At 38.0% G+C, this 24,751-nt stretch overlaps 1 protein-coding gene across 2 annotated transcripts; it reads left to right on the top strand.

Moving 5' to 3' along the window:
• Nucleotides 1-2,498: 2,498 nt before the first annotated feature.
• syn1 (synapsin I) lies at nt 2,499-18,946 on the top strand. Of its 2 annotated transcripts, XM_084389166.1 has the most exons (14): nt 2,499-2,770; nt 2,868-3,396; nt 4,684-4,741; nt 5,503-5,594; nt 5,957-6,113; nt 6,611-6,700; nt 7,841-7,903; nt 8,077-8,219; nt 8,330-8,404; nt 12,527-12,629; nt 12,727-12,858; nt 14,234-14,306; nt 15,750-16,341; nt 17,835-18,946. In XM_084389166.1, the coding sequence occupies exons 2-14, from the start codon at nt 3,095-3,097 to the stop codon at nt 17,974-17,976; spliced, it is 2,022 nt and encodes a 673-aa protein (XP_084245292.1). In that variant the 5' UTR covers nt 2,499-2,770; nt 2,868-3,094; the 3' UTR covers nt 17,977-18,946. The 2 variants fall into 2 exon arrangements, with proteins under 2 accessions (XP_084245292.1, XP_084245293.1); XM_084389167.1 differs by lacking the exon at nt 2,499-2,770 and having other exon boundaries at nt 3,024-3,396; nt 17,873-18,946.
• Nucleotides 18,947-24,751: the final 5,805 nt, after the last annotated feature.

The raw sequence follows: 24,751 nt of genomic DNA, 5'->3' as shown, positions 1-24,751 counted from the left end.
TGTAACTGATTCACCACTCAAGTAAAGCATGTAAACAATGCTTTGTTTAAAGGGTCAGTCTGTCTATGCAAGGTCCTTTTTCATTATCAATCAGACATGGCCATAGAAATCAAAGACAAGCGACAAAATGTATGAATACGAAATGGTGGAAATATAAAATGGAGAACAGACACCTTTTAGAATCACATAAATACAAATGCAGTAAATGTGTTGTAAATGTATTGTGTTGCAATGGGTGGAGCCTGTAAACATTATGTTTCTCCATTTGAAAGTCAGTTCACTTGTCACATTGACTGTGTTTCATTAACTTTTGAGTCAAGCATCCAATTATTTACACAAATGATTGTTTTCGCTGGAAGTGATATTGCAGGTTTGATGCAAACGCTTCATTCAACACAGTCTAAAAAAAGAATGTTTGTGAATACTATCACTGTAAAAATTTATATTATCAATACGTTATGACAACATATGTTTTTACATTGCTTTAACTAAACAAAATAAGTTAAGCAATTTCAAGTTTTATGTTATACAAGATTCAACTAAAGTCAGTTTAATGTAATTTAGATTGAAATGACTTAAACATCCAATTTGATTGTACTTAAACACTTTAGGCAGCAACTTTATTTTTTGTAGTATTATTTTTTTTACAGATATGTTACATTTATTTTTTCATAAATGTCACCTCAGACATGCATTATTATCAGTTGGCCAAAATTAGATTTTTTTTTTAGAGTTTTGCTCTTTCAATGTTTAGTTCTTTGTTCACTTAATTTCACTTGGTGCATGTTTCTACAAAATAGTTTGTTAAATCAATATTAATGACCAATGGTCAATGACCAGAATATAATGATTTTTTGTAACTTTTTTACTTTTAAGTCATGATGAAACAGCAGATCTTTTCTCACTTATTTTAACGTTCATCCAAGTGTAATGGATAATCACAAAAGAAAAGAAAAAAAAGTAGGCTGGGGATAAAAAATATGGATGTAGTGTCCGTGACGTCACCCGTAGGTTTTCCATTTGAAAGTCAGTCTACTTGTCACACGGACTGTAAAATAGATTACAATTTTATTTCATACCCACTTTAAAGTATGTGACTATACAGAAATTGACTTCCCTGGAGGAAAAAGCGTGACAACTATCCCAGGTCTCTCTTATTAACAGCAACATTTAAGGGTTAGTTCACCCAAAAATTCTGTCAGTAATCACTCACCCTCATGTTGTTCCAACCCCTTAAGGCTTTCGTTCATCTTCGGAACACAAATTAAGATATTTTTGATGAAATCTGAGAGCTGGCTCACTCCTCCATAGGCTTCTATGGGATCGAAACTTGCAAACCCAGAAAGTTAGTAAAGACATCATTAAAGCCACTGTAGTCACTTGGACTATTTTAACGGTGTCTTTAATAACTTCTCTGGGCCGGCAAGTTTCGATCCCATAGAAGCCTATGGAGGAGTGAGCCAGCTCTCAGATTTCATCAAAAATATCTTAATTTGTGTTCCGAAGATGACCGAAAGCATGAGGGTGCGTGATTACTGACAGAATTTTCATTTCTGGGTGAACTATCCCTTTAAGAACATATGGATTCACTGTCCGTGGTGCTGAAATCACATACAGGAAGGAGTATTTCCTCAAGAACTGTCCAGAGTACTGAAAACCCATCCTTGCTTTGAAATGAAATGAAGATGAAAATTGCATTTTGAAAAGTCTACAATTAAATAAAAAAATAAAAAATCATCATAATATGCAAACCTATACTATACAATTATAGTATAATATAAAAAAAATACCTAGGAATAAATACCTTTAAACAATAATTTATACATTTATTTTCATTGAGTGTCCAGATATTAAATAATAAGTTGGCATCAGAAATTGACCAGGGTTAAGATAAAAAATGCAACAGAAAGTGACAAAAATACCTAAAATGTTTACAGAGTAGAGACAAAACGCCCTGAACTGAATTCAATTTCAATTCAATTTCAAGGTGCAAAATGTGCCCTTGATTAAAAAAAATAATAATAAAATCTGAAACTCCTCCCAACATCATTCTTTAACTACATTATTTGCAAGTTAATTTTTTGTACAATATATTCAAGACGAACGGTCCTATAATCAATTGTCTGAGGTTGTTCTTGCAGCACCCTTGCAGCATCCTTGTACATGACAGGCCTGAGGGAACAACCCTGGTTTAGGTGTGTTGCTCAAGGGCACCATGGTGACAGTTCAAGGATCGCCACCTGCAGAGTTTAAACCTACATCCTTTTTGTTACAAGCTGTTTAATCGCAAGGCAGCATCACGCACTGCCAATGATGTTCAATCGATGTCTCTCTCTTCTTTAAAATGAACACAAGCACATGCCAAAATCGTCTTTCCTTCCCATTCATCACTAAACGCATCTAAACAATTACATCCCGGACCTGTCCTGTGCGTAAAGAACGTGCGCAACGGGAGAAACCGGTGATGGGTCTGAAAAAAACGACGAGGGGAAAACACTGGGCGGATTACAAGGATTGGATGGCACGAGTGATGCAATCCCTGCATCCTCCGAAGCCCTAACCGTATCACAGAGAACTGGCCGGAGATTTTGCCTCACCGAGTTTCATATATGACGATTACTACCTTCACCGAGCGAGCACACTTTGAACAAGTGCCTCTTCGTTAGGATTGTTTTTCTCCACGCCCGTGGATTAGGATCCAATCATCATCAACATAAATGGAAGGAGCTTGATATCGTAATGCCAATTGTTGAACAAGCTTCTCAGTGATGTAAGTCAATCAAACACAATGATTACGAGCATTTATTTATGCATATTTAATTGTCATCTCAATAAAGCGTTGATTTGATATCTTTCATTTGTTGCAGTGCTGCTCTGCATGCGAGAAGCACGACCTTTGCTTTGAGGTGCACTCTGAATAATTGCGTATCGACTCGTTTTTGCGTCTCGTTTTAAACTCAAACACTCGGTTGCATCCTAGATAACAGATAGTGAATCGGTTTTCCATTCGTCTTGGGTTTTTTTTTTTTTTTTTTTTTGCCGTGCAGAACCTACAGGCAGGTAATTTACCGTCGCATCCCTTTTCATATTCAACATGAATTACCTGCGACGTCGACTCTCGGACAGTAATTTCATGTCCAACTTGCCCAATGGCTACATGGGCGATCTACAGCGGCCAGATCCGCCGCAGCAGAGCCCAGCCCCGGAGCTCTCACCCGGCTCTCAAGAGAGGCGTCAACCCCCCAGCCAGTCTACGGGCGCCGGCTTCTTTTCCTCCATTTCCAACGCCGTCAAACAGACCACCGCCGCCGCTGCCGCCACCTTTAACGAGGCCACCGCCATCGGCTCGAGCAACGCCAAGATCCTCCTGGTCATTGATGACCAGCAGACAGACTGGTAAGATCCTAAGGAAATCACAGCGTTTTGAATACGACGTAATGGCTTGGAGTTTATGAACAGATTATTTGAGAGTATCAGAGGTGTTTGTTTCATACTCGCACCTGAGGTGTAGCTCTTGCTAATACAGGCCAAAAGGAGTCACTATCCAAATGTCGTGACTCATTAGTCTATGGGCCTTTCTGGCACGCGCGCCCGTGTAGTTGTGGGTGTGCCCGCGCGTGCGTTTGTGCGCATTACACTATTCAGCCTGGGACAGTTAATGGAGAAGCAGTGAGATTTCATTAGCTGGTGAGTCCAGATTAAAAGGTCCTGTGTTGTTGGGTTTCAGAGTAGTCTGGCTCTGCTTGTGAAAAAAAGTAATGTTTTCACAAAGTCTTTGAAAATGACAAGGTGATTGAGGCACTTTTGGAGTTATCACATATTAAAACCATTTGGAGAACTTCTAGGAACTCTTGCCAGGGTGGATCAAATGTCTTGTTTTATACTCAAGGAACTAAATATATTTTCAAGAAATATATATGTCAAGTGCCAGCCTATCCTTTAATGAGGTTAATGGATTGCCAGTCAGTCTTTAGGGTTCTTGTAAGAACTTATGGGTTCCTCAGAGAACTGTCCTTTTTTTGCAAGGATGCCTGGAAGTTCTCTAGAGGTTTCTTCTCGTCTAAAGAACCTCACATGATGCCTCAAGTGTCTTTACAATTTTAATGTGTGTGATGTTTCTCTCACTGTTTCCCTGTGAGGGCTAGTGACATATTTACTAGCATAATAAAACCAACATCATCAAAAACTTAATTTCATATGCATTTTAGAAACTTTTTAGTGGAAACAACATTTCCATCCATCCATCTATTTATATATTTAGTGACCGAAAAAAAAAGCTGCATGGAATATTTGAACACAGGGTAATTAGTTTAGTTATTTCATATGGCCACCACTATACAGATGTGAAATTGCATGTCTCTGTGTATAAACATATAGGATTTACAGGACAATAATCTGTTTTTCTAGGTTAAAAAAAAGTATAATAGTAGCATATAAATATAGAAATTTTATGATAGTTTGAGACGTCTTGGCAAAAAAACAGTTTCAGACATTGAAACAAAACCCCTCAGTCTCCCCTTCTCAAAGAATCCATGCTTAATAAATGTTTGAAATACATAATTTTCACACCATTTCACTGTTGCATAATCCAGTTTGGACACAGTTTAAGTGTTTTTGTTAACTATGACTCACAAGAGTACAGATATGTTCTTTTAAAAAAAAGTTTTATCTTTCTTCCTATAGGGCAAAGGTGTTCAGAGGGAAGAAGGTTCATGGAGAATTTGACATCAAAGTAGAACAGGTGGGGAGTTTTTTAATTCTTCCAAACTATCGGAGCAGTACAACTCAACAATGTGCTTGTGTAATAAATTAGATGTTGCCAAAACACATTACCTGGCTAAAGATTATTGTCATCAATCTGAGAGGAAATTGCATTACAGGGCCTTTGTCATTTCTTCAGTGGAATTTGTTTGTGTTTTTGAAATGGGATAGGAAAATATATCAAAACTGTCCCTAGTGATGAAATGCAAGATCTAATCTATTCTTGAGGAGGATAAAAGAAAATTAATCTGTTCTGTCAATGAATAATATCCTTTAAAATAATTAGTCATGGACGAGACGGATTTTTTTAGCAGCTTTACAATCAATCAAAAGTCATTTCTTCTAGAAGAAACATTTTTATTGAGCAACTGCTTGCATTTATTTATTTATTGAGTTTTATGTGTAATACTGTCAATTATTTATGTAAGACTTTGCCAATATACTGGAATACCAGACAGAAATACAAAACGATTCGACACGATACAAAACGAAAACACAATTTTTTTAACGATTCCACATTTGTGTTTTGAATTTTTAATATGTCAGTCAAAAATCTTGTGTTACAAGGAAATAGGCATGGTATTCTTTAAAAAGCCCTTTTTGTTGTTTTAAAATAACCACACTGGCAACTCATCACAGGCCTCAGGTGCTGTTTTAGTGTATATGCTTTGACAACAACACTTTATTGATCACATGCATTGATCCATTTATTCCATCTGGTGATTTCCATTGATTTTCAAGGCTGAATTCTCGGAGGTCAATCTGGTGGCTCACGCAACGGGAAGCTATAGCGTGGACATTGAGGCCATTCGCAATGGCAACAAAATCACAAAGTAGGTTTCAGATCTATTTAGAGCTCTTCCAGAATGTTTTCTTTATTGCACAGATAAACCATGTAATTCACTGGGTTTTACTTTGTCTAATTCAGTTTGCATTCAATTATAGAAATATATATAAAAAATGTATGAGAACAATTAATGTATGTTAGGAATATTTAGAGCAGCAATCAAGATGATTAGTCGAGGAAACTACGTTTACTGTACATTCTATAGACATAGATAGATAGATAGATAGATAGAAAATCACCTTTGTTCTTGAAATGAATAATTACTGGAGCCTATCAGCAAGATATGACACCTTCATAGATCACAGTATTTGACTGATAATAATCACCAACATTTCTGTGGTCATTTAGGTGTTTCAAGCCAGATTTTGTGATGGTGCGACAGCATGCTTTCAGCATGGCCAAGAATGGCGACCACAGGAATATTGTGATTGGACTTCAGTATGCTGGTCTGCCCAGTGTCAATTCCCTTCACTCTGTCTACAACTTCTGTGACAAACCATGGGTGGTGAGCACTACACACATCAGTCCATACTACTCAGCCAATTAAGGATGTTCTTATAAATCCAAAAATAGGAAATATTCATGTATTTTGAACGTTACCATTCATAAAAAAAAAAAAAAAAGGAAATAAATAAAATCTTTAAAATCCTGGAAATTTCTAAAGTGAATATACATTTGTCTTGAGTTGATGCTCTGCTCTAAAAAGTTAATTGGCTTTGTACTGCTTTTGTATGGTCAGAAATATATCAATCGTTTTCTTTAGTTTGTTATTTACAATGAATTGGGTCAAGCTGGTTCACAAATCGGATTAAATAATTCATTTGCAAATTGGCCTGAATCAGATTGATTTTTAACAATCGATCAAGTTAATTTGACAACTGAAAGGTCCTGCAAAAATCCTCACAATTTTACCATTGAATGTCCTTAATTATTGCTGCATAATATTTGTCTCTATATGTGTATGCATGTATGTCTGTGTGTGGGTCGCCATGCATCTATCAGTTCGCTCAGTTGTCCAGATTGCACAAGCAGTTGGGTCCAGAGGAGTTCCCACTGATCGACCAGGTTTATTACCCCAACCACAAGGAGATGGTGAGTTTTAACCATCTGTTCCTGTCCCTTCTCACCAGTAAACCCTGAGCTATGGGGCTCTAGACGGTCCCACTGGACCCAGTACAAAGCTCCCATCTGTGGCAGGGACAGCGGTGCATGGATGCAGTAAAGAGTAAAATAAACAGGGCTCATGCATATTCAGTGCCCCAGTTCAGCAGTGCTCCACTCAACTTAGCTCTGTCTAGACTGGAAATTTCATAAATCTCAGACTAGTATAATTGTATGGTACATCATGGTTCTTATAGACATAGATCAGGGTTTAAAAGGAGAGGGAGACTTGCTGCAGTGCCACCACCTCCTCCTATTCCTGCACTGCAGGCATCTTTACACAAAAATGATCCCAGACACACACTCTGCCAGAATGTTTTCCTCTCTCGCTGGCCTTTTTCTAAGATAATGCACAGCAGAATTTTGTGGGCTCATTGTGTGCCTGAGCAGGAAGATTTTGCTCTCGCGTTTCTCCAACTGCAGCAATATAAAGAAGATGCCTATCAAGCAGCACTGAGACTGCAAATACCACATGTTCTACCATTAATAAACAGTTCAGAGTAAACCAACTTGATGTTGGTGTCGGTTTCTCCTAAATTATTCAGTCGGATAATAAAATATCGGGCCAGTATTGTGTATTAACATTTGCAATAAGAACATGGTTGAGTAATGGCATGGATAGAATTCTATAAATTCTTATGTTCACCATTTATTTGACCAAAAATACGGTAAAACTGTGAAATATCATTACAATTTAAAACAACTGTTTTCTACATTAATATCTTTTCAAATGTAATTTATTCCTGGATGCAAAGATGAATCTTCAGCATCATTTCTCCAGTCTTCAGTGTCACATGATCCTTCAGAAATCATTCTAATATGCTGATTTTCTGTTCAAGAAACATTTCTTATTATTATCAATGTTGAAAACAGTTACTAAATATATTTTTGCAGAAACAGTGATAGATTATTGTCAGGATTCTTTAATGAATAGAATGTTCTAAAGAACAGCATTTATATTTGAAATAGAAATGTAACTTTATAAGGCATATTTTATCAATTTAATGCATCCTCGAAGAATAAAAGTATTTTTTCTGAAAAAATTGCTTCATATATCTCTCTTGTCATTAGATCACTACACCTGGCTTTCCTGTGGTAGTGAAGATGGGTCATGCTCACTCTGGTATGGGAAAGGTATGACTGAAACCCTTTTCTAGACATTCCTGCCAAACGCTATTTTTAAAATATATGATGAAAATTGTATTCATTACATTTTATTTATACTACTTTTATCTATATTATTGTATGGCCTGTTTGGTCTTTTTATGGTTATAGCAGTATCAGTGCAATTTAAATTCTCTGTCCAGGTCAAAGTGGACAACCAATATGATTTCCAAGACATTGCTAGTGTTGTGGCTTTGACAAAGACATATGCCACTTCTGAACCTTTTATCGACGCCAAGTATGACATCCGAATCCAGAAAATCGGTGACAATTACAAGGCATACATGTAAGAGATTACAACTACATTATTGTTCTCAACGGCATGAGATAATCTATGGTTTTAGCAATATCATAGGAACTGATTTTGAAACAGTTTGCTGTTGTGTTATTGAACAGGAGGACATCTATATCTGGCAACTGGAAGACCAACACAGGATCAGCCATGTTAGAGCAGGTGGCCATGTCTGACAGGTACGCAAGTCTTAAAGGATGTTCTTTTTGCCATGATACAAGGCATATTATATAGCACCTATCAAATGACATCAGATAACCTTATTAGATGTTTGCTTGTCTAAAAATGACATATTTTGCATAATTTAACATATTATGTATTATGCATATGCTAATAGCTCTTCAGCTGCCTCCGTAGACAGCATTATGAGACATTAAATGGTAAGATACCTCATTTTAGGCAGCAATGCATTTTTATTCAACATGGCGGATGAAGCAATAGAAATGTTGAACATATAATAATATACTCATGAATTCATTATTATTTCATGCCTTTATTGAAATCAATTGTACGTCGTCGGTGTCTCCTGTGCTTTTCACACTAGTTGCTTCCAACGTTAAGTGTTCCAAATAAGTGTTCTACTACTGATTTTCCATTTCAGTTAGGATACAGTAGGCAGCTGTCTATGTATACAGCAAGACAACTCAATAAGATTTGGAACAGAATTGTATTATTATTAGGCTAAAAGATTAAAAAATAAAATAAAAAATTGTGATTTAAAATGCAAAATTAAGAACAAAAAAAGCTCTTTGTTTGCTCCCTGTATCACGGTTAGGTTCAGTTATGTTAATTCATATTTTAACATATTTAATATAAGAATATGTTAATATATCCATCATTATAAGATAGTTTGGTTCAGCTGTTCTTCCTGGTCACTCAGTGTTTGTCCGGTATTGTTCGTGTCTCATGTAGCACCCTGTTCCGCATGTTATCTTTTGTTACCGTAGCATTACATAATACCAGACCCAAAATGGACTATGCAGCTCAGTTCGCTGCTGTTGCTCATATGAGTCAGAACTTTTTTGTTTTTGCTGAGGGATTTTTTCGTCTTTCACTCACTTGCCCCTACGACGACGAGACCCTGAAGTCACTGTTCTGGATCGTGGCAAATTATCATCATCCTGTTGACCTCCCAGACACCACCAGATTAAACTGGAGAGAAGCCTTCATCCGGTGTCTGGAGAGCGTCTATCCCCGGTCCAGAACACAGCCGGAGCCAGAGCCTATTTCACCATGGAAAAATCACCCCGGAAGAGGAGTTCCCCAGTAAGTCTGACCAGGGGTGTGAGCCCGCAACATCGGTGGCCGAGGGGTATACTAGTGGAATTAGTGACTGAAGATTGGCTGATGGATTTCCATATGGTGGTATCGTCGCCCACCCTATCCCACCCCGTTTTTCATTCTTCACTTCTGTTTTTAGACAGCGCAATAGACTGTTTGGACTGTGACTTATCAGTTTCCTCTAAACCCTCATCGCTGTTTCTAAACAGCACAGAGACTTGCATGGACTATACATTACCTCAGTCCTTCCACGTCTCCATCAGCCTCCGTCGCCGACCTTCTCAGCCAGTCCTCCAGCCCCATCATCTCCTGGAATGCCTTGCTGGGACGTCGAGCCTCAGGTCGAGCTACCTCCACCAGCGCCTGAGCGAGCGGATCCTGTGATCCGCCTCCGGCCTCTAATCGTGGCTCTGCCCTGGCTCCTCCCACCTTCAGCTCCATCAGACCCCCTCGGCCTCTCGACTCAACCGGGTTCCCTCGTCCCAGCGGCTCCCTCTTGGTCAGTCGTCACACCACCTCCGCCACGAACTTAAGGGTCTCCCGGGCTCCTCCTCCTTCCCCTTCGGACTCACCTCGGTCCTCGAGTACTCTGGCTCCTCCTTCGACAGTTGTTGCCATGACGTCGCCTAGGCGTCCGATGCCAGCGATGTCACTACATCAGCTCTCCATCTGTGCCCTGGGATCCATCGGCTCCGTCGGGTCATCCCCCAGATGTCGACAGTCCCGTCAAAAACATCCTTGGCGCCTCCCTCCCTCGTCTCCACTGTGGGTTGTAAATGCTCTCAGTCCGGGCCATCCACCACCATCGCCGCCAGGGAATAATTGTCTTCCCATCACCACTCCTCCTCCGCCGCCACCTACTGTCACCACACCTTCACCACCTCTTTGTCCACCTCCAAAACCCTCTTCATCCCTCACTCACCTCATCTGCTTTTACAGCGCGAGGTCGCGCCTGGTCAGAGGGGCGTGTACTGTCACGGTTAGGTTCAGTTATGTTCATTCTTAGTTTCGTTTTCATGGACTTTTAGTTTGTTATTCATTACATGTATTCCCCTTGGTTGAGTCTTCCTTCTCCATGGTCACACATCTCGCTTGTTTGCAGGGCTGCACAATTTGGCCAAAACTTGTGATTATATATAAATATGACTTTATTATTTTATAAAAAAAGGAAAAAAAAAGACTTTTACTGTAAAATAAAAAATATTTAAGAAAAATAATAACATACAATACTAATATTTAAGGCTGTCTTCATTTCTTAATTTTCAAATTATACACTGTCAAGCTTTTACGTTTGTGTGTAGCAGCATTTACTGCAAACCGTGCCTCTCTGAGACACTGAAAACACCAGATCATGAGTTGCTTGCAGGGGCGTCATGCAAGCCAAAATTCTGGGGGGGCACAATCTGAGACGTTGCAATTGTTTTCTGACGGGTGATATGGATCATGTTAGGAGGGGTCAGGGGGTTTCTCCCCCTGAAAATTTTTAAATTCTGGCTGCTAAACATACCATTTCAATGCAGTTTGGGAGGGACAGAAATACCTTAACGGAGCTAGCAGCAACCCTCCTCTATCTGAGGACTAAGTTAAAGTATCTATTTTGTAAGTTTATGTAAAAGACAGGTTGATGAAAGAACTGTAAGCTCAAATTCAAAAGCTTTTGAAGTCTACTTCATTAAAGCATGTTTACAGACACACTTACTGTACACTTAGGCCTACTACACATGATTTTAAAAACAGTACTATTGCAGTTTTTATGTTATGATTTTAAATTGGTATGTGACCTAAGAACGATCTTACATTAAAGGTACATAAAGGTGCTGAGGTCTGACTTTGTGGTGCTCTGAAATTAAGTTATTTTATTTTAATATGTGATGAAGGACTTTGAAAGAAGTTTGACAGATTTCAGTGCTGAATAAGGTTAACACTACCCCGTTTATTTGAAAATGGTTAATATTTGACAGAAATGTAAAAAAGTAATATGTAACATTACTTTAGTAAAATCATTGAAATACTGTAGTTACACTGCTCATTATTATGTTTCAAAACCGATCAGATAACGTTACTATGGCTTTGTATGGCAGTAACGTTAGCCAACTAGTTTACGGTTAGACTAGGCTAGCTATCGATAATGTTACACTGACACAACTTAAGTTAATGCTCTGAATTCGCAGCTAATATCAAATCCATAACTTTTTGATCAAGTTAAAATTTCCAGGTCAACCACAAATAATCCCACTACCTTTTAATATGATCCGATAACTAATTCAATGCCGATTTGTTGCTTTGCCCACTTACCACTTCAAGACCATCTGTAAAACATTGCCAGCTCAACGTGCGTTCCTATCGAAAGACGCGCGTAGCGCTCTAGATTTGATACACAGACACCATATTAGGAAAAAGGGGCGGGCTGATGCTGACCGATTTATTACACATCCAGAAGAATACATTTGAGTCGTTATAGGCTCTGGTATATTATGGAGCATAATAGGAATAAAGTTGTGACAAAAAAATTATCAGGGAGGAAAAATCTGAGGGGGCACGTGCCCCCTCACTTTGAATGGGCATGACGCCACTGGTTGCTTGTGTGTAAAAGAACACAGTGCTGTGCTTCACTCTGAAACACAAAGCTCATATATTTATTTAATTAAAAATTAAAGGCTGTGCCTTTGCGAGTTGATAATCACACAAGCCATATCACGATTTTGCTTTTATTTCGATTAATCATGCAGCCCTAATTATCATAGTGATGTAAAAGTCATTTACAGACAAAAATTATGAAACTTACACTGAATAAATATCACACATTCTTGTTGAAACTGACTTTTTTTTTCAAACAAAAATCAGTTTAGTTTGCTGTAAGAGGCTTTTCAATCAAAACAGTCGATGATACCAAGCCAAATATTAATGTCTTGCCCTGCAGTAATCTCGAATCCCTTGTTTACTCTGGGCAGTGTGTTGTCAGTGGGTGGATGCTTTTAGTGGAATGCACAAGGTCACCATTTGCACTTTTTCCCCTGTAGGTATCGTATGTGGGTGGACGTATGCTCTGAGGTTTTTGGGGGTCTTGATATATGCGCTGTAGAAGCATTGCATGGTAAAGATGGTCGAGATTACATCATAGAGGTAATAACATCTGCAAAAACAGGCAGCTTTCAAAATAACTATGAAATTCCCTTAGTGCCTCAGGCAAATGATTTGTGTGTGTGTATGTGTCTATCAGGTGGTGGGCTGCTCAATGCCTCTCATAGGAGACCAGCAGGATGAGGACCGGGCTCTGATGGCTGATCTTGTTGTGGCTAAAATGAACCAGACCATGCTACACACTTCATCTCCCACTCCAGTCCGTTCTCAGGTTAACACACTTGCTTCAAAACATTCACATACTGTATATTCTCAACCCAGGCTCAATGGAAAAAAAATATTTCTGCAAAATATTAAGTTGCTTCTTGCTCGGTTCGTGACACTCTCAAAGTGAAATGTCCAGTGAGTGGTGCTAAAAGCGAGTTCAGTTTTATCCAAAACAGGTGAACGTGAATCTGGTAACGTTATTACATTGGTTGTTGCACGTAATGTGGCAGTTTGGAAATGAAATATTCGGTGAGCGGTGCAAAAAGTTATTGTTTTAATGCGTTTGAAAATAACGTGGCACCTATTTGAACCCTACCATAAACCTAGCCCATAGTCTATCAAGCAAATGTGAGATAAAAAAATATGAAACCATGCTATTTTAGCTTGCTTCAACAAGTCTTTCAGCTCTTTTATCATAACTCTTTTATCTTGGCTGTACTAGTTCAGCTACTAAGCAAGTTTACCACATCAGAAAAGCCATACATATGGAGCTGGTTATGTGATGAAAACATCAAATTTACAAATAATGCACTATAGTAAAAGTATTTTTTATGTCATAACATATTGTTGTGCGAGGTACTGTGAGAAAATAAGCATTTATTAATGAATAATCATGCCCCTGTAATCATCATTCGTGTGAAACGGAATAATTTTTTTTTCTGGTGAAAATTAATTCTCATGTGAGATTTTGAAAAAGCTCTGCTCTATGCAAAATCAAAGACTACATTTTAATGAGTTCCGTGGTTAGAATGTGGTTGCTATTAGAATATTGCTATCGCCTGATAGCATATAGACCTAAACCATGCATACAAAAGCTTTAATTTTTGGTTATGCAGTGCTATTCTGCTGAATAATACATTAAAATGGTGTTGTTTCCACACACCAGTCATTATAATTGTCAATTTAGATTGCAGTGCAGAGACTGCTTTTCTCCATTATCCCCAAAGCCCTGATTGCAGTGATTCATAGTCACACAGATGGGAGAGAATAAGAGTGAGAAATGCTTTTAATGCATAAGCTAGGGACTCAAACAACATCTCTCATCACTGCTCTGCGTCAAATCTCTTGGTTTAATTCCCTCCACATTTGTACTAAACTGATTGCCTGAAGATTAATGACTGCATGGTTTGTCTACATCAGCCATTTATTTATGTTTCGAGAACGATGTTCAGCAAATTTTGACATTACGGCTTTTTAAAGGTCTTATTTGTGACAGAACATTAACTTTTTTTGTATTGTAAAAGTGGCTAAACGTGTTCCTAAAACTACTAAAACTTGCACTGAAAACCCATGGATGCCAGCATTCTGTTTCTGTGTGTTTTGAATGGTAATATCTGACATACTCTATATCCCTCCCTATGTCTTGTTTTATATTCTAGGTCCCGGCTGTTTCACCTCAACCCGTCTCTCAGTCTAACGTCCCACAGTCACAACAGCGCCCTCCTCCACAGGGTAAGGGATTACAATATTGCAATAATGAAGCTAACCTTACAGAGATAGTTTACCAAAAATTAAAATTCAGTTATCATTTACTTACCTTTGTGTCGTTCCAAACCTGTATGACTTTCTTTCTTGCGTTAAACATAGAAGGAGAAATCCTGAAGAATGTTTATGCTGCAGTTTTACATAATATGAAAGTGGATTTTTACAGCAAATCTCCAAAGAGGTCATAAGTGCACCTTAACTTATAGGGTATATGTATCAACTTATAAGTCTTATGAAGCCATACAATAGCTTTATAGGGGGATAAATTAAAATATAAGTTATTATTTACTCCATCTTCTCCAAAGCTTTCAAATCTCATTTGCATTTTCAAATTAAGAATTTACTCAGATCTTTACTAAAGATTATGAAGACAAACTTAATTTAATTAATTGTGCACCGAGACAAGTAATATGCAGCAATAAAGTAAATAGTGTTTTTTTGATAGCTAATTTTTACTACATGCAAACTTAAACAATTCTATTTTTGTATTACATGGTATTTATCAAGCAACACCAAAAGACGAGAGCTGCTCAATATATGAATCTGTACTATTCATTGTTTTTTCATCAAAATACTTATAGTCATATCATAGTTTTATGTACCATAATCGGCTAATGGCGTGAGACCAAATCTGACCAAAATCACAAAATTGGTTGGCTAATTTAGGGTAACCTTTCCATAAAAAAATGGTCTCACTGATGGCATTGCAAATGTTTGTGCCGGTCTGAACAGATGCATTAACAGCCGTTGATTCAAATTTAAATGTTTATCACACTAAATTTTCATGACAAGATTCCTTTAGTGTGAACAGGCCTTTATGGTACAAATCACAATACACTTTAGACATTCAGCAGACAGAACAAGGTCATACAGGTTTGGAATGACAGGGTAAAGAAATGAAGACAGATATTTCTAAATATAAGTAGGTCTCTGAAAACTGTATATTTCAATAGTTGTCTGCCGCTTCCAATTGGTTTACCTTTCAAAAACAGAAAAACTGCAAACTGGTATTATTCTAATTCATTATCATAATCACAAACACATTGGTTTGTAGCACAAATACTACTATTGTTTACTGCATTTCATTATTCTAGTTATGTACCTATAGTGGCCAATAACTCAGAATTCTCAAATATTAAAAACTAATGAATCAGAAGTAACAAATGTTGAAAAATTTTGTGCTTCTTAATAGTTTTGAGGAAACCCGTGCTAGATTTTTACAAGATTCTTTGCTGAATAGAAAGTATAAAAGAACAGCATTTATTTGAAACAGAAATCTTTTGTAACATTATAAATGTTTTGAATCGGAAGTCTCGCACATTTAAAGAAAATGTATGCTTATTTCCGTATGGCAAAATAAGGTGGATATTCCAACCATGTTTACTCGGTAAAAATGAGCTTTGTTTTTAGGGGGTCCACAACAAGCAGCTGTTAGCGCTACTCCTGCCCGTCAAGGAGCCCCACCGCAGCAGCGGCCCTCTCCTCAGGGCCAGCCCCCTGCCCAAACCCAGTCTGTGACCAGCCCTAATGCTCAGAACCCCCCTGCTCAACAAACCCGGCCCAATCAGCCCCCACAGCGACAAGCCAGTCAAGGGTCCGCAGGTCAGCAGAGGCCCGCACAGGGTCCCGCCCAACGTAGCTCGGGTGGCTCTCCTCAGTCACAGAGGCCCCAGCAAGGCGGTCCCCAACAGCAGCCGCAGAGGCCTCAAACTGGTGGCCAGGGTCCCAAGCCAGCTGGTCAGCCCCAACAGAGGCCACAGCAGCCAAGACAAGGCCAGCCAACCAGGCAGCCCACCCAGGGTGGGCCGCAGCCAACCCAGGACGCCCCACAAACAGCCCCGCAACAGGGCGGTCCTCGCCCCCCTACCACTCAGCAGCCACGGCCTACTTCACAGGGCCAGGGAGGCCCAGGAGGCACACGACCTCCCTTGCAGCAGAAACCCCAACCTCCACAGAAACCAAGTCCTGATCACCCGGCCCTGAGTGGATCGCCGCAGCTTAAGTAAGATGTTTTTTGTCCTCTGTCATATTTGCTTGAAGTTTGTATATTTAATTTGACTGGATGTGAAAGTTCATAAGAATCTGGACATGTTTCTCCATTTATTGATGATGTTTCATCACTCATGCAAGTTACTACACCAGATGGTAGCCATTCTCTTTTGCTACGTCATACGATTCGCAAATCGCACGACAAGTTCATTGTACTGATGGCATGACTGACAATAACTGTTTGAATTACGGTAAAGCAGTGGTTCTAAACCTTTTTGGCCCCCCATTGTCTACAACAATAAAAGGCCCCCTCCAAATTTTTTTAATTAAATTTCTACCCAATAAATTTTTTTTAAAGCTTGACATTACTAGAGAAATGTGTATTCTTTGTAAAGATGCCCATGGGGGTTTACGACTTTACAAAAAAAATAGTACTAACATATCTGGTTGGGCATGAATACAGACTTGCAGATTTGATTTAGACTTAGAGGTCAGAAAACAATATTTTTACACAGCGATGTCACAGATCTACACTAGAATTCAGATGTTTATTGTCTATATAAAGAGACTGGGTGGAGATTATTGATCTGATGGGCCCTTCCTTGACTTGCCAGCCATTTACAGTGCCATTATACCCCTTGCAGTTTTAACAAATTTACACAGCCTGAATATTATTTATATAATTAGCTTTGTTTATTTAGCCAAAGCTATATAAAAATTAAAAAAAATCTAATAATTATGGTATATATTCCAAATTTCAGCTATAAGTGTATGGCTACTGTCAAGTTTGTGACTCAGATGAGCATTAAATGAATGGATAAACACATCCAAAAGCTCCTGAACAGATTTTGCAAAGCATACTATGATGACTTTAAATATTCAGATTTTCACAATGGTGATGACAATAATGAAAATGACATTTGACAATAATGATGAATGTGGCTTATACATATAGGCAGACGCATAATTAAAACAATGGAGATACAGAAGTATGCACTCTAGATGATCTGGTATTGTGCATGCCAACAAAGATGGCTTCCTTCAGTCTTACACCCAAACCATTCATGCATTGATTGTGGAAATTGCATTTTTTCTGATTGAAAATGTGCATTTGATCTATTTTCACTGTCAAGTAGTTGTTAGCAAGTATGAATGTGATCATCTTATTCCCACTATTCCTCAATTAAGTTCTAAGGTGACTATACAATATAATGCAGGTTCTTCCAAAATGTTATATTACTGAGATGCCTCTGCACATGGTTCTTCATTTAGGAATAGTGGCCATAGATGCCATTTCCCACAAGTCCCAGGGCTGATGTACATTGCACTGGAGTCATGATTGCTTAAATGAATGACACAAAAGAAAGCACATGAATTTCATTCTCTCTTTCTCTCACAGCTTATTTTTTTTTCTCTGCCATACCTCTATAAAGCCATCTCCATGGGTTTGCTGCATGACTTTAATAGCCTCTTCCTCTCCTTTATTGCCACTTCTTCTCTTTGTAGCAAATCCCAGTCTCTTACCAATACATTCAACATTCCAGAAACGCCGGCCGCCCAGCACCAAAGTCCTAGTCAGGACGAAGCCAAGGCTGAGACCATCCGCAACCTTCGGAAATCCTTTGCAAGCCTCTTCTCCGTGGAATAAACACACACACGCACACACACACGCACACACACACACACACACACACACACACACACATACACAGACAGAGAGGTTACACAGTCTTTCTGAAAAACACACAAACACCGACACTCGTCAAATATAAACAGAAAGGACCAATTATATCGCACTTTGCGGTGCACATCAGATCTGTGCAAATGCGACATTGATAAAACACTGCCTGCACTTCTAAAGATTGCAATATGAAGTGAGATATCACAGCATTATTGCAGTTAAATCTTTTAACACAACTGAATTCTTTAGACACATTCCCAGTTTTTTTAAGACCAACTGATGGAGGGAGGTGTGAACACACACACACACACACACACACACACACACACACACACACACACACACACAGAAACACTTGCACACACCCTTTTACACTACCTACGCAGTGACTGGACCTACAAGTGCTGATACTTGTCTATTCATTCCAGTCTCCTATGAATAACTTATCACTGATAATGAGTAGATTCTTTTTGAAAATGAAATGTTTTGGTGGACATTTTGTTGCAAAATCATCCACCACCACTCTCTCTCAGATATATGATATCTGAAACATGTCTGCTAAGTGTCTGAAGCATGTTCTGTTACAATAAGGGGAACCATTTAATGATTTTAACCCGTGCGCCACATTGTAATGTAACCGATTGGTTAATCGTTACGTAACTTACACGCTTGAGCAGGATTTAGATTTTGCAATGATGACCCATTGTGATGTTGTTAAAATTTTGCACAGGCTTTCCATCGTCGAAACTAACCCCCCTCCCACGGCTGTTAGCGCTACTTTGAAACTGCATGTCACTTAAGGAGAACGTAGTCGCACAATGTGGGTGTTCTTGCTTTGTGTCGTGTTGTTGCACCTAGATAAGGTAGTTGTAGTGAAAATGATGTTTTATTTTCGTGAGTAAGCTGCCGCTGCTTTCCCTACGTCCCTCTTCCTGACAAAAAAAAAAAAAAGACATACACACACACACACACAATGGTACACCCTTCAATATGTTTAATATGCCTTAGATAGGAATAAGTAAAGACACTGGTTTTGTGCAATCACATATGTCTCAGGGATGTCCTGAAGAGAAAGACACAATGGCCTAGCGTCATTGATCAGGTCTTCCAACCCATTACTGTAGAGAGTTACTGATTACGAAGGCCAGTAAAGGGAGGAATCTGTCGAATGTATTTGTTTGCTACATAAACATGTTTGCACACTAATACTGAAACACTTGAGAACATATGAGGTGAGTGAAAGCTCAGGAAGGTTTGTTGCATTAAAAGAAGGTATATTTTGCATGCCTGGATGAGCAAAGGAGAGCATGTAGGTGTTTGGAGCTGCTTGTTCATTACACTTGGGCCCTATGAAAACGCAAAGCCAAAATACAAAGCCAAGGATGCCATCGGCAGCAAACTACTTCACAAAAAGATCAACTTAAGAGGAGATGCTCGTCACATGTTGGGTTTTCGACTAAAAACGCATATAGTACGTCCCAGTGTGATCCTAGTTACACAATGTGGATCCTTAAACCAACTACTCCTGAAGCTTCTTGCCATACCCGAGGAGTTTAGAGCTGAACCGGCAGTGTCTTCCACATGTGAGGATAAAACATCCCAACATTGGTGTGTTTTAGGCAATATATTTAATCAAGGCCATTCCAGGAGTCCCGACCCATCCCGAAACCTCCCCTGCTTCCCGCTCACCAGCCTGTTGTGTATTCACAGTGATCCTTTTGTGACAAATGGTGCGTTAATGTGCATATATATATGTATAATGTAATGTTGTACCGTAAACTGTCTAAACCAAATAGAAGTGTTGTACAGGTCTTAAACTCAACAAACGATGCAAACATCCTGTATTTGATTTGATCCTCAAAAGTTGGTCGTTGTGGGTCTTGTGAATGACAGGATTTTACTTCAATCAGATGTGATTTAGGTTGTGCAATATCTCCACTGTTAACTAAACCTAACAGATGTGTGTTCTTTATTTTAGCCATTGTGTGACAATTGCAGTTGTTAAAAGCCATCTTCAGTGTGTCCATTGATATGAGTGTAAGTGGCTTGATTGGTTCACATATGTGGTAATCTAGATGGTCCACCATAATATTATTGTGGCTCAGGCAAACTTTCAATGCTCTTCTATGTGGTTCATGTTTTTACAAATTAGGATAGATATGTATATTATAAGATGGCTTTACTGAATGTCTAATGAATAACTGTATCACTGATGCAATCAAGTTTTGAGGCAAATGGAATTTGAATAATTCATCTGAATGTTGCAGTACTTATGGAACCCATGCCTGAGGTTTGTACTTCACAATTTGTTTTTTGTTTTTCGGCATATTTACATTTGTGCACTCTCTTTTTATATATATACAGATGAATTATCTCATTTGAAAGAAAATGGGTCATAATTTCTAAATAGGTTTATCCTGTTCTGACTGTTTGAATCTTAGTGAATTGTATTGTCTGTTGATGCCTGCCAACTGTATAAAGAAAGGAAAATATAAAATTAAAGTCACAAATATAGAGAATTATTATAGTCTTAAGTCCTATTAAAATGAGAAATATTGTTAAACATTGTGTAGTATTACACAAGCAGATGCAACTTTGATGTGATCTTCAATGTAGCTTAATAATGGTGTCAAATTAATATGCTAAAATGTGCACATAATCAATAAAGTCTATCAAATAAATATGCGTCCATTTCTCTGTTAAAAGCCGTTTTGAATAATAATCATAAAGCAATAAGTAAAGGAGGCAGTGCATTAAACTGATTTTAAAGGGTAACATACAGCATAGCCAATAGAGTTCCATTAAAGCAATAGGCTATAACAAGACACCAATGAGTGGACAAGACAAAGCCTATTTGATAAGATATGATAATGATAAAATTAATGGTATTGATGAATGGCTTCCGCAGATCAACACCAAACTTGAGACCCAGAAAAAAATCTTGAGTGAAATATGATTTTCATTTTCATTTTCATTCAAATATCGTCATATAGCCTAGCACGAGCGTAATGCCAGTAGGCTAATAATGACGTACGCTAAAGATGCATTGGCATTTAACTAGTTCAGCAAGCAAGTGAGTTGATAGCCGCTCTGAAGGATTCGGTGAGTTCGGTGATTTTACTGAAAGACTCATCAAACTTATTCAAAAAGGTATAACTCTGCGTTCATTAGGCGATTCGCTAGCCTCGGAGTCGGAACCTGCTCATTTCTTTGTTCATGAATTGGATTCACAGGTTGCGTGGAGCCTATGTTAATTCTCAAAACATCAACACTAAAACATTATAGCTAAACCGGTTTAATGTTATAGCATACTTGTTACTTTTAAATGTTCTCTGAAACATTCGGAAGCATTCCCATAATAATGTTTGCAAAAATTATAAAATAGAATGTTCCATTAATGTTCGCATAACCAGGAAAAAACGCCTTTAAAACATTTTATTAGGTCCTACTATTAATAATAATAATAAAAAAAATTGTATGGTTAATGTTTTTCCCAGCTGTTCCCAGTAGGCTAATGAATGAGCACGTAAATCACGACTTCAAACCACGACTCACGACTTTGTAGCGTTCCAGGCATAGACTGTAAAAAATAGCCAGGCCAGTCACGCCAAACTACCTGAGCGCAAGGAATTGTGGTAGCTAAGTTAGATGTAAACAAACCAGCATGGCGGAGGCGGACCTTACGGGGCTTATGCGCATTTGTAATAATTTCTGTCGCCAAAGGTGCTTACTCCTTGTTTATTTATTATTATTATATTATTATTAATTTGACTGCAACGTTATATTGTCCTAAAGTATATTCTCACCGTGTACCGCCTGCAGAAACACTGCATCCGTAGGGGCTGCCATTGTTGTTTTGTATGGTTTCGCGGGCTATGTGACGTCAGAGCTCGTAACTGGGAGTACATCGATCTAGTACGAGTTCACGGGTGGGAAGTTACGGGTTTGACTGCCGTTCCAGTGCACTTTCACGGGTATAAGGTTGGAAAAACACGGGTTACAGGTTGCCTGGAACGCACCATAAGTTAGCAGATCCAAAGGTGCCAAACCAAGGCCAAAACAAAAAGAGCACTAAGAGAACAGAGAAAAATAACGCTTTTGGAACTTAATGGGAAAGTTAGGGAAATATTCTTAGAACATATTTTTGTAAGCTGGGTCATTCCCGTTATTCTAATTTAGAAAATGTAGAAAATGAAATTCAGTTTTTACAATACATTTTTGTGTAGTCATGATAGGGTGATGTGAAACATTTGAAAAGTAATTTTGGATTGGGTAAATTATAAATTTAACCATTTATTAAACAAAATAAATGAAATGGAAGATCAAAAATGGGACAAATGAACAACACTTTCAAATACTTGTGACTCTAATTTGTGGGTAATGTGTAAATTATCTTAGACAACTCATGTACCTTTGTCCCTTTAAAAGTATTTTAATAAATTATCAGAAAATATAAATATTGTGTATGAATAGTACTTGCTTTTTCACAAACGCGTAATTGTAAAATTTTCATTTTCAGATATAAATGCCTAAAAGGCGTTTTTGTTTACTTTTTGAAATACTGCATTTTTGATACTCCAGTAAATTTTCATTGTCACTGAATTATTACTATGTTTTTTGCTGAAAATGATAATGTTAAAAAAAAAGCTTAACATGGTGCACTAAATAATAACAGGGTGGACAAGTGGTATAAAGAATGGATGGATGAATGATTTCCTTTCTCTCACATACAACCATTATTACTTAGTTTCAACTGGATTTAGATGGGAAATAATATGTAACATTGCCAAAGAACTTTAAATACACTACTTCTTTATTTTTAAACATACATTATTTAGTATGTACACTCTCAGTGTCCACTCTGTTAGGTCTTCTGATATAACATGGTGGACATTCTGATCTAAAATCAGCCAATTCACCGTGACTGAGCAAAAACAAGCTAACATAGGTTTACCAAATAAAGAAGTGCTTGGTAGCCTATTTAAAATTGTAATTTTAAAACTATGATTTAAAAAAAAAAAAAAAATTCCTTAAAAGAGTGGACCACATCAAATTTGAAAGATGGTAAAAATAGACAACTAAAATAATACAGGATCTCACTGACTTTCCCAAGTTGCTTTCCATCCAAAGAAGTGACGATAGCTTTATTAGTCTACATGATATGATTTAATTTTTTCAACTTTGATTTAAAGGGAAAGTAGTCAAAAATAACAAGGTGGAAAATAAATTGAAGGACAAGCTAAAAACCTTGATTTTAATTGCTAAATACATGTAATAATCGAAAATAATAAATACATTAGAGAGAATATTTGTTGATATTATCATGAAATTGGGATAGGCCTATATGCCGCCCTGGGGACATAGGAAAAATGGTGATATATGGTGGTTCATAATGCTTAGAATTCAAATGGTGTTAGTTATGACTAAGACAGGTTTAAAATGTATAGTGTTCAACATTTTAAGGCAGTAAGATCGTAATCTTTATGGGGACAAAAAATGCACCGAATCCCTGGAATGACACAGCTCAGCTGGGAAGTTTTATGCTATTTTATGGTAACCTTCATTCCTGGAAATTCTCGCGACACAACGAGAAGAGCTGAGGCAGTACCGTCGGTCGTATAGTCCTCGATTTTTTTTAATCGATTCCAAAACTCCAAATGCATTTTGAGAAATGCAAATTTCAGGTAGAATCACATCGTAATGCACAAACATGTGCAACAGAACAAGTAGGCCTATAAACACAATACAGTAACATCCGATTTAACCAGCCCAGTGTCAAGCTCGTGAAAGGACGAGAAGCTTTTACTCACGACCACAGTGTGGCACAAGTCGGCAACATTTTTGAGCATCGTTTGTGATCTATTTTAAAGCAGAGATCTGCTGTCTAATACAATGCACGACTAGGCTCATGCTATATTAATAAACAACAGAGGATTCATTTTCATTTCTAACTTCATATTTTAATCAAACAGATTTAATTCAGTCTTTTTTAGTGTAAAACGCGTGATTGTGCATCATTGAGGTTCAGTTCAGTTTGGTAGTTCTTGGACATTTCTATGATTTATTGTGTCATAAATGTCTGACTACACGAAGAAGGGGGAGCTCTGCTTTTGTTGATGAATATATCTATAGAACAGAGGAGCTTTTAGTACATCACTGTTGTCAAAGGCATGATGCAGCTACATTTATTAAGAGCCATTCTTGATTTTAAAGCCATTTTTATCCTGTATGTTTTTTTTTTTCTAGTTTCCAACAAAGCTTCTACTCAGCAAGCTGCAACTTTTGTTTCCTTTTATACGATCTACTCATAATCAAGGCATTGATTGGGCCATTGTGGCGTATAATTATTTTTTATTGGTCTGTGACATTTGTTTATTCACATTGAACTAAAGCTCAATCTTTATTGCTGAAAGTCTCTTTATATGTCTAAGCACAAATCAAGCAGAGACAACTCTCCCATTCAGTGCCTGGACTACTCTGATACCAAACACCATTATGCACGCAACTATCACATACTGTTCATGCTATCAGAGTAAGCCTCCGGCAAGGGAGATATTGATGTTATGCATAATTTGGAGTGATAAAAAGAAGATAAGAACATTTCAGCTGTGTGATACTGTGTTTTTAGCATGCATGGGTTTACTAGACCCTGCAAACAGTGCTGGTAGCACATATGTGCTGTTGTCTCGCAGGCACCGTCTCCTTTGAAAATAGGAAGCTGAGCACCACAAGAGGACTGTCA

Source organism: Rutilus rutilus, assembly GCF_951802725.1.
Source record: "Rutilus rutilus genome assembly, chromosome: 19".
Lineage (NCBI taxonomy): Eukaryota > Metazoa > Chordata > Actinopteri > Cypriniformes > Leuciscidae > Rutilus > Rutilus rutilus.
This window is presented reverse-complemented; position numbering and strand designations above follow the sequence as displayed.

Coding starts and splice junctions, on each gene's coding strand:
- syn1 (XM_084389166.1), top strand. CDS start 3,095: ATGAATTACCTGCGACGTCGACTCTCGGACAGTAATTTCATGTCCAAC. Junction 4,742..5,502: donor TTGACATCAAAGTAGAACAG/GTGGGGAGTTTT, acceptor TTGATTTTCAAG/GCTGAATTCTCGGAGGTCAA. Junction 6,701..7,840: donor ACCCCAACCACAAGGAGATG/GTGAGTTTTAAC, acceptor TCTTGTCATTAG/ATCACTACACCTGGCTTTCC.